Source organism: Rhopilema esculentum, chromosome 12, assembly GCF_057945365.1.
Source record: "Rhopilema esculentum isolate cy_ngs chromosome 12, ASM5794536v1, whole genome shotgun sequence".
Taxonomy (NCBI): domain Eukaryota; kingdom Metazoa; phylum Cnidaria; class Scyphozoa; order Rhizostomeae; family Rhizostomatidae; genus Rhopilema; species Rhopilema esculentum.
The window spans coordinates 6,244,818-6,255,282 of record NC_142826.1 but is presented as its reverse complement, the minus strand read 5'-3'; the positions used below and the strand labels follow the sequence as shown (position 1 = coordinate 6,255,282).

General features: G+C 36.8%; 1 protein-coding gene across 2 annotated transcripts; it reads right to left on the bottom strand.

Annotated features, from left to right (window-relative positions):
- Positions 1-1,099: 1,099 nt before the first annotated feature.
- Positions 1,100-9,822, bottom strand: LOC148958721 (hematopoietic prostaglandin D synthase-like). 2 transcript variants are annotated; one of them, XM_089111897.1, is made up of 6 exons: positions 9,667-9,822; positions 6,475-6,629; positions 5,971-6,069; positions 4,258-4,385; positions 2,028-2,138; positions 1,100-1,335 (listed from the first exon to the last, which is right to left on the bottom strand). In XM_089111897.1, exons 2-6 carry the CDS (start codon positions 6,608-6,610, stop codon positions 1,171-1,173), a joined length of 639 nt encoding a protein of 212 aa, XP_088968023.1. In that variant the 5' UTR covers positions 6,611-6,629; positions 9,667-9,822; the 3' UTR covers positions 1,100-1,170. The 2 variants fall into 2 exon arrangements, with proteins under 2 accessions (XP_088968023.1, XP_088968024.1); XM_089111898.1 differs by lacking the exon at positions 9,667-9,822 and having other exon boundaries at positions 6,475-6,646.
- Positions 9,823-10,465: the final 643 nt, after the last annotated feature.

Sequence of the window (10,465 nt, the reverse complement as noted above, 5' to 3'; positions counted from 1 at the left end):
TTTCCAAGTCCTGGTTTTCCGTTTTTCATAACTATTTTCCGGGTTTTGGGTCCTAGGTACTCTCAAAACATCCTCTTTTTCATGTGCGCACTTCTCAATAGAAAAGTTTGCAATTTTTTGGGTGTTATCCCTTGATTATACGTGATTTGGAAGTTATCTTTTTTTCTGGTAAAGAAGGGCATAAAGGGAATATTACTGGCCCAGCATCAAGCTGTAGTTTTGTGCAGCCACTTTGAATTTGCACTGAATTTGGCAGTGTTGTTTACGTCTTAGTAACAAAAATTACAAAGATGGAGGATGTCAACGAAAAAAGTTGAAAAAGAATTGAAATCTTCATCTTTAAATTAGTTTATAATGAAAAAATCATGTTGTTTGGACCGTTTGGTCGCGAGTTACTTTGTTTTGAATATTTAGATATTTCTTTAGATTTGACCGGAATTTGCTGCTGCAGTAAAAAATTGAATGAAGGCAGATCACTGATAAAATGCGCGCCAAACAGTTCCCGATCTACCCAGGACATAGCCTGCGTGCAAACTTTACTTTCCGTTGCGAAGGAGAGTAAAGCCTGCACGCAGGCTACCCAGGACAGCAAGACTTGTCGGTGCCTTTGAAAAAATTGCATCACAGACATTTCCATTTGATCGCTGGTCAAATGAAAAATCTGTGACATCGAATTAACAGGCAATTAAAATGGAATAATTCTTGCTGCTTCGTACAACTTCAAGCAACTTGTAAGGTCGTTTACACGATCACATTCTGTGATCACATCAAATGTGTGATGCAAATGTGACCTGAATATGATAGACACTGCAGACAATAGGTATTTTCTTCGGTATCCTGGAAAACCAGACCCTAGGACCCATAGGATCCTTTCTTTTCAGTGCTGTCATGAGGACTACGCCAGAAATCACGACTAATGGCCAAGCTCTCTGAAATTCCAAGTTCACGATATGTGAGTTGAGTTTACATTCATCACAGGCAGATCTTTTAACATCTAGCTGAATACTAGTTCGAAAATATTTGAGTTCTCTTCTTTTCGTTTGCAAAATATTCAACATCAAAATGGCAGAAGAATCTTTAATGCAAGAACAAACAACAATTTAAAAGCTAGAAACGTATATACATTCCACCTTTGACAAACATCTTGACAGTTAAATTAAATCATGAAAGTTACATGAAGGTCTTTGGGCGTGTTTCAACATGCTTCTTGATGTTGGGAAGATCATGCACTCGATCAAATAAGGCCTTGAGCAAAGGTGTTCCATCAAGACACCCAGGCTTTAATTCTAGTAGGATCCCGGCGTTGTCAATATAATACAAGTCAGCCCACGTTACCTACAATGAAAAAATCATCAAAAGGATTGTATATACCGTTAACTGTTCTTCCGCGTGTCACCGCGCATCTACTTACATGCTTAGAGAAAACTACAAATGTCCATCATTTAATTTTGAAGTTACCCTTTTGAAGATCGAGTCAAAACATTTACAGTCAACGGTCTAAAAGACATTTCTCAAGAGACTCAGATTCTCAGAGATAGGTTCATGGCAAACTTTGCCATATCTAATAGCAGATAAAGAAATAAATGTCTATGTATAGGAGATACTTTCAGAATAAGGTATTGAGGAATATGGATTGAAAAATATTTTGGTACATCAGTTTTTGAAAATGGCTATGAAAAAAGCAAACATTTTACAACATACTTAAAGCTTTTTCGTCTGACACTCCTCAGAGCATAAAACGTCAGAATAGGTTCCGAAAAATTGGTCAACTATACCTCAGAGCATAAAACGTCAGAATTGGTCAACTATACCGGTCTTGTGCTTGCGTTTTTCTGATTGGCCTATTTCGATCCACAACTGGGTATATATTTTTCCATCGTGTTTTTTCGGAACCTATTCTGACGTTTTATGCTCTGAGGAGTGTCAGACGAAAAAGCTTTAAGTATGTTGTAAAATGTTTGCTTTTTTCAAAGCCATTTTCAAATTCTGTACCGCAAAAAAATTGTTTACATCAGTTTTATACGCACCCCTTCGCCTATGAAAAATCCTTTTCCTTCGTTGTTTGATTTTAAAAATCTTTCCAAAATTGCAAGCTTTTTTGGAACTTGATCCGCAAATGTTTGTGCTTTTTGCTCCTCCTATAGGATAATATGTTAATAATGAATAATAATGATAACATTAACATTAATAATTTTTTTTTAAACATCTCATTTTCATTGAATACATTTTAAATCTACAATTATACGACTCGCTTTTACAGGCATCATATAATTGGCTTATCTGCATTACAATATTTAAAAGTCAATTAGTTCGGGGCTTAGCCATGGTTTGTTGCGACGACAGAAGATATAGTAGGTGCAGCGGATAGAAATGTTCATGAGTTTCATCAATATGGATTTAGTTTGATTTGAGTCAAAATTAAGTTGGTGTAGCATGTCAGAGAGAGAGGTAGATGAGGTTCCCAGAATGCCAAGGGCACTCATAGAAAGGTTAACAAAGGTAACACGTTTATAGGCAGGGCTCAGTTCCTTGATAAGATCGCTATATTTCCTAGCTTTTCGTGTACTGTTTTCGTCGATGTTGCTTTCGAACCCAACAGTAAGCTCTAGCATGTAAAGGATTCGATCTTCAGTTACGAAGACAAGATCTGGTCGATAGGAGTCGCCTGTGATTAAAGAAGGTGATAGAAATGAAGGCAGGTCGGCGTAAAGTGAGCTGTTTCTAGGTGTTGAAAGGATTTTAGCCAAATATAGAAGTACAGAATCATGTCTCCAGGTATACCTACCATGTTCAAGATAATTCTTGCAGCTAGAGACTATGTGCTGTAATGATTCTGATTGGAAACAGAAAGAGCAGGCAGATGACTGAGTAATTGACCATTTGCAGAGGTTTTTCCTAGTGGCAAGAGTGTAATAATAATAATAATAGTTATAATAATAATAATAAAGGAAACATTTCATTTTCAATTCAACTTAAACTACAATTACAAATCTCACTATTACAAGGTAATTTGCAATTGGCTAGCCTGGTTTTACAAGAAAATACTATAACAATCGTAAAACTGAGATAAAAGGTAAAAGGAAAAACTGAGAAAAAAGTAAAACAACTAAAGTTAAAAAGGATGTAATTCCGGATTTGTCCATGGCTTATTTTTGCAACAAAATATGTAGTACGTAGTACGGATGGCAATGTTGGAATAATTTTTAAACATCTCATTTTCATTGAATACATTTTAAATTTACAATTATACGACTTGCTTTTACAGGCATCATATAATTGGCTTATCTGCATTACAATATTTAAAAGTCAATTAGTTCGGGGCTTAGCCATGGTTTGTTTCGACGACAGAAGATATAGTAGGTGCAGCGGATAGAAATGTTCATGAGTTTCATCAAGATGGATTTAGTTTGATTTGAGTCAAAATTAAGTTGGTGTAGCATGTCAGAGAGAGAGGTAGATGAGGTTCCCAGAATGCCAAGGGCACTCATAGAAAGGTTAACAAAGGTAACACGTTTATAGGCAGGGCTCAGTTCCTTGATAAGGTCGCTATATTTCCTAGCTTTTCGTGTACTGTTTTCGTCGATGTTGCTTTCGAACCCAACAGTAAGCTCTAGCATGTAAAGGATTCGATCTTCAGTTACGAAGACAAGATCTGGTCGATAGGAGTCGCCTGTGATTAGAGAAGGTGATAGAAATGAAGGCAGGTCGGCGTAAAGTGAGCTGTTTCTAGGTGTTGAAAAGATTTTAGCCAAATATAGAAGTACAGAATCATGTCTCCAGGTATACCTACCATGTTCAAGATACTTCTTGCAGCTAGAGACTATGTGCTGTAATGATTCTGATTGGAGACAGAAAGAGCAGGCAGATGACTGAGTAATTGACCATTTGCAGAGGTTTTTCCTAGTGGCAAGAGTGTTGTTTAGGTATTTGATGGTAAAGTTGTAAATGTTTTTTGGTAACTTTTGCTGGACACTAGACCAAAGTTGATTAGTTCCCTTAGAAGCAAATTTTAAGATGCACGAGATAATAAATCCTTGAGATGTAAGAACGTTTTCAATGCGGTTTTCGTGTTCACTTTGGATGGATTTGAGAACTTGTTTGGTGTTGCGATAAACGTCATATTGTATGTTTGTACCAGTGCTAGAGTCTTTCCATAAAGAGCGAATCTCAATAATAATGATAATAATACAGAAAAGGGAAATCAGCATTGAAACTTGAGTACGACAGTTTGTAAAAAGGGGAAAGCGAACTACTTACAAACTTAGCGTCATCCTTCTCCGTTCTATAGAAAGGGATGAAAGGCTTAAAATCACCCCTCAGCTCCTTCAGTACATCGACAATGACGTCACACCAACCTCTTTGCCAGTTGTCCTTTCCAGCAAGGCCTGAAACATTAAAAGTAGAGCATAAGAGAAACGGTGCATTTATCATAAAGTAAAATGCAGCTTTGAAGTCTAGGGTGCCTTAACAAATATGTCAAAATTCTTTCTAGTTATCAGGATACCGGCATCTCTTCAATAATACCGGCAAATCTGTATACCAGTTGTTCCTTATCTTCCTAAAAGTAATTTGAGTTTGTCACACTTTTAGGTTTCACAATTAATACTTTTGAATAGGTCTTTTCTTCGACCAAAGTTGACATACAATGAAATGTGATTGATCAGAATTCGTTTCCAAATGAAAATGTTCAAATGAATTTCTTAAACATAAAAGTTTATCGTGCAAGTCCCTGGAACATTGTTTAAAACTTACTAGTATAATTAAATTTTGAAAGCAGCAAAAAATATCAACGTTGCTATGTATAACAAGCAAAATAATTTCACTTTTTCTACAGTATCATTTATTTTCTCTAAAATGCTCTTCTGTATTCTTTATGCCTCTAAGAGGCTTTACTTTCCATGGTAAAATAACACGTAAAACGAAGACTACATAAATACCTTAAATTCTTAATGTAAAGATGCATCAAAACATAGTAACAAACTTGAAACAAAGGTCTCCAAGAGCTGCTAGGATATTTGCTGGGTGTATTTCACTAAGCCTGAAGAGTGTAATTGAAGTATTTCTTAACGGCCAGGCCCTTGGGGCCGCACCCTTTTCTAAGGGCCTTATTTTTAAACCTTCTCCAAGGACTTACTCTAAACCTTTCTCCAAGCCCCTACTCTTACAAATTATGCTTTACAAATTATCTCACCAGGGCCTCATCTTTTCCCAGAGCCTCACTCAACCTAAAGACCGTAATTGGGGTATCTAATCACAATTTTCAGGGCCAAAGGGCTCTTAAACATTACCCGCGGCTTCACTGTTAAATTTCATTCAAGTCCTCTCTCTTACAATTTTCTCCAGGGCCTGTCTCTTAAACGTCCCTCCGGGCCTCACACTTAAACTATACAAAGACCTAAATCTTAAACTTTCCCCAAGGTCTTCTTACTCTTCAGGGCCACTTGAACTTTTTATATACAGGTGGGTCCATCCAATAATTATGAGTAAGAACTTTCGTTATGATCTGGTACTTTTGAGTACCTGATTCAACTTGATACTTGTGGGTTCAACTAATACATAACAATATCAAAAACTGGAATAAAAGAGCAGATGCGTTCAAATTATAGGAAACCGGCTAAATTTCTGTGACTTGCAAAACAACAATATGTCTTATCAATTTTGATACTTTTAGGTTTTTCAATACTTTTTCAATACAATACAGTAATTTCAATACTTTTTAGCTGATAATCATGGGTCTGCTAAATTTGTTTTTGATACTTTTAGGTGAATTTTGATAACTACGGATGGACCTCGCCGCATGTAAAAATTTGAGTCTCTCTCTGGGACTTCTCTGTAGCCCTGGACACCGTTTGATCACTTAAATAAAGCAAATTTTTAAGCTTTTATTCAACCTATCTTATCACAGTTATATTCCAAATAAAATATTCTCAAATCAAGCAATCGAATAGTACTGAAATAAGAATAACACACCGAATTCTACAGCGACGTATCTTGCCAGTGGAATTGCCTCCGGGAGAATCTTGCCATCGACTTCTAGTGTAGGTATCACTCCCAATGGATACAGGACAGCTGTGTGAGTAACAGTGACAAAGCAGTTTACAGCATACTCAATAGATTCTTAACCAGGGGAGGTATCATTATTGCACTTAAAGGGCTGGTACCCAGGGCCAGATTTACCCAAAGGTCAACTAGGCCATAGCCTAGGGCCTTGCGGTTTTTAGGGCCTCGTGTTACAAAGTAAACTTGAGTAATAGGTTATAGGTAAAATTAAAAAGTAAAAGGGCCTCACTCTCAATAGGAGGCAATATCACTACAATGCAAATGTGCGGGGATGTACCTGTGTGAGGAAAGTTGGTTTTTGGACAATTGGCCTTCATGTAATTTAAAGATACAATTAATTAAAGATATGAAAAAATCCATTGCTGGTTAAGGTTAAAGAAAAATATATATAACGCCAAAATAATGAAAACTTACAGTTCTTTTTCTCTTCCGCCCATTCGTTCATCTCAATTCTGTGATCAGTGTATTCCACTCCTGCTTGTGCAAAGATCAAGCGAGTCAACTCTGCCACTCCTCTGACATTGAAGTAACGCAGTTTGTACTGAGGCATTTTGGAGTTCTGGGATTATCTGCAATAGTAGATACGATTGGCTGCCAAAAGATCGAATGACGAGCAAACATAAAATAAAATCAAAGGATGAAACGATGTTTTCTAGTTTTAAAGACACGTTTCTAATTTCAAAACTGATGAAATTCACTGCATGATCGATACATGTCTTTTACTCTGGTAATTAAAGTATTGTGACAGAAACTTTTTCAAATTAGATGTTTATATGAATTAAGCAATAAAGTAGGAAAAAAGCTATTCATTATGCAAGAGAGCTATCGCATGCCAAAGATTGAATGACCAGCAAACATGAAATGAATTTCATCTGGTTTTAAAGACATTTTTTTAACATTTTTCTAATTCATTGGTCAATATCATAAAATTGACAAAGATCATTTAATGCTCGTAGCATGTCTTAACACAGGCGCATGACTTCGTGGGACTCGAATCCCCAAAAGGAATTTTTTAAAATTGAGCTCAGCCACCCCCTGGAGGGGTCTTGCTGCAAGAAAGATTTCCGATAAGCAGAAAATCCAGCATACTTTCCCAACATTAAAGAAGGCAAATTAGAAACGTGCTTTTAGAAGCCTAGATTCTCTCTCGGTTAGCAAACTAATTTTTGTAAATTATTGAGATCGGAATTTATCATGAGCAGCTTGCAACTTATCAGTTGATAGGAACTCCTTGTACATGACAAAATTTCTCTTTTTAAGCCACAGTAGACTGCTTGTAACAAAAGTAATAACACAAAATAAGATATGCCCTTTCAATTTAGACATCCAGATGGATTAAATAAACCACGAAGAACAAAGTTTTTGGAAATAAATAGCACGATAGCGCAATAATCAACAAAATAGAAAAATATAGAAAAAAAATCTTCAAAAACAATATTCTTATAGATCTAAAAACATTAACCATGTTTGACTAATTATGGTTACTGAAGTTCATATAGAAACTTCGAGAACTAAGTTTTGTTTGAAGGAGAAAATATTGTACTTTAGAGTTAGTAATACAGTGTTCAATTTATATTTAAGCCGCCTTTAGATCGATTGAAGTTATGCAAAACATCCGTAGCTTTGATCTATTTGTTCTGAATTCTGACGATCTGAATCGGCTCCTTTGAGGGATAAGTAAAAATAAGTTATACAGAACCTCGTACCCCATGTTTGACCGTAGACACTGAAGAAAACGATCTTTTTTATTCATAATCTTGACCACAGATGTTTGTAAATCAAAAAAGCATCGTCATGCTGATAAGTATATGTTGCAAGTGCATCCGGCCCCAGGCAAGTCGATTTAAGCATAATGGCCATAAGCACATGTTCCTTATCAGAGGTGCTGTCTTGAAATGTTTGGAGAGGGCCGTGCTGTAGGCAATTTCTAGAAGCCACAACCCTGACCTAACCCTTATCAGCACTCAATTAAATTGTATCTATTCTATAGATTATCTGTTATGGCCCCCAAGCCTCCCCCTCAATGGTGCCCCTACAGTATTCGTAGCTCCGTACCTCCGTAACCCATAACTCCTACGGATTTTTATAGCGAAATACGAGGCAATAATACTTATGGTTCATCGGCCAATGATCAGAAGTGTTGGGATAGGGCTAAGGAGGGATATTCTTATGGCATGAAAGGATATTCTTATAATCTCTAACATCGCAAAAAAATGTCAAGAGGGGGAGAGAGAAACAGATTTTGAAGCACCGAACATGACCAGGTCGGTCTTGTTCAGTGTACTGTCGGTTGAAATCGTCTAAACTGTTTTGTTATCAGGTTCCCAAGAGGCTGCACAAGCTATCATAGCGGCCTAAAAATTCAAACTTTTACGGGGAATATGACCACCCGCCTATACATGTAAAAGGAATTCTTTCTGCACATGCCCATTTGTAAAAGTTAGTTGTTCTTTGTTATCCTGTTACCAGCTTTTAAAAATTTCAATAGTTTAAAGCTGTAAACATTAGAGAGGAGGGCATTAACAGCAATCGACAATACATGTAACGCTAAAGAAGACTTCTCAATCTACCTTTCGCGCAGCTCGGTGTTTCACAACGACAGATTCTTGTTGCACTCGATGCCGCCCTCGAGGCACTATTTTGTGCCCCTTACTAATAGTACCCATCTGTGTATTGAGGCGTTCTTAGGTTTACGCCACCCCAACCCAAAAAGTTTAGTCAAAAACGCCGTGATACCGGTTTTGATTTGAGGCTGCGGAGCAAAAAGGCCACTTGGAAGCCACACAGTGACTCAGCAGAAGAAAAGCGAAAGAAATGATAAAACAAAAGCTTTTTTAAAAAAAGGGCTTGGTCAACCTTTTTTTTTATTCATATCGAGAATATGCCTAATGAAAGATGTTTAAAGGCCCTCAATAAGTGAAAGATGAGCGTTATAGAATGTGTCCATAGTTGCTGGTAGTAAGAGCGTTGATACATCTGCAATCATCACATCGCCCTATTTCATTTCTGGTCATCCTTGGAACCCCTATTTAGTCTGCAGTTCTGCCTTGTTATAGATAGTACTTGCCATATTTAGAAACTTGGAGCAGAATTGAAGCAACTTTCATCCGCTAACCTCTACTCCCTTCCTACGTACGTTTTTTCACCATACATTCACTTGAAAGATATAAAGCTTTGAAAATTAATCCTCCAACATTGGGTTCCTAAACTACATAAAATATATCATAAGCAAATCTTCTAAAGATATGGAATGAAACTGCGCTTATCACTCATAAACTTCACTGCAAACAGTTCTTATATGAGTAAGTATGGAGGCATAAAGACCTGCTTGCTAAAAAGAATGACGCTAAAACATCCAAAGTAAGAACATCTATAAACAGAATCAAATATAGCTTGTACATCATTACCTTCAGGTCGAGAGACATGCAATAGTTCCTAGTTTTCTTATTCTACCTAGCTCCTTAGTAATGTGGATGAAGCAGCTTCCCTTTTAGGATAACTTTTTTAAGTGTTAGCATTAGCAAAGTAAGGCTACAAATAAAGAGTTCTGTTCTTTGCAAGAGTGCATCATGCTAAATGCCTAAATAAAATACTCTTATAACATACCTGAACTTAGGGTAGAAAATATTGCAAAATAGATGTCAGAGGAGACTTGTCTGCAACCCGTCTTCACTGAACTGGTCGATGTGCGATGGATGTAGGAAACAAGATACAGTTATTTAACAAAAAGAGGCATTCAAAACCATTTTCTTTTGTGAGAGGCAATCTTAATATAAACAATGGCAATTGTTACGTTTGTATTTAGTTTTAAAAATAAGACGGGGTAATAGAAATGCACCATTGATAACGTCAAAGCAGGCAAGAGCAAGCAGATTACATTTATCATGACAACCTTTCAATCGTATTTTTCTTGAGAGTTAACATAAACAGGGAAAAAGCTCGAAATAATAGCAGAGATGCCCTGAGAGCACGAGGAAAAAATTTTAAACAGTGGCGGCAAGACACCCGTCTTGTACTGTACAGATGGTTCATAATACATCTTAGTGGTAAAAAATAATTTGCCACGACACGCAGTTGCATTTCATTTTCAGCAAGAGGCCTTACTAAAACGAGACAATACACGGCGTTGACAATCATGGCATTGATTAGCTTTGGGTGAGGGTGTCGCACATCAATGCCCACAGTTGCGCAGATATACAGGTGCTGTCGATTATTGATGATCAGCATCATAAATTTGGCCACGTTGGATCCAACTTAAGTTGGAAATCTAACCGTTGAGTTATTTATGAAATAAGGAGAGGAATTACTATATCGATTTGAATATTTTCTAAATGTCGACAGTTATTATTCTTGGAATTCAGGCTTCCAAGAGAAAGTAATCAAACAATTTTGTGGTACATATGCC

Bases quoted from the DNA above. Each gene is read 5' to 3' on its own strand.
- LOC148958721 (XM_089111897.1), bottom strand. From the start codon at position 6,610: ATGCCTCAGTACAAACTGCGTTACTTCAATGTCAGAGGAGTGGCAGAG. The intron at 4,386-5,970 runs GTGTGTTATTCT...TTAATGTTTCAG, and splicing joins ATACGTCGCTGTAGAATTCG to GCCTTGCTGGAAAGGACAAC. The intron at 2,139-4,257 runs GTAAGTAGTTCG...ATTATCCTATAG, and splicing joins AGAAGGATGACGCTAAGTTT to GAGGAGCAAAAAGCACAAAC.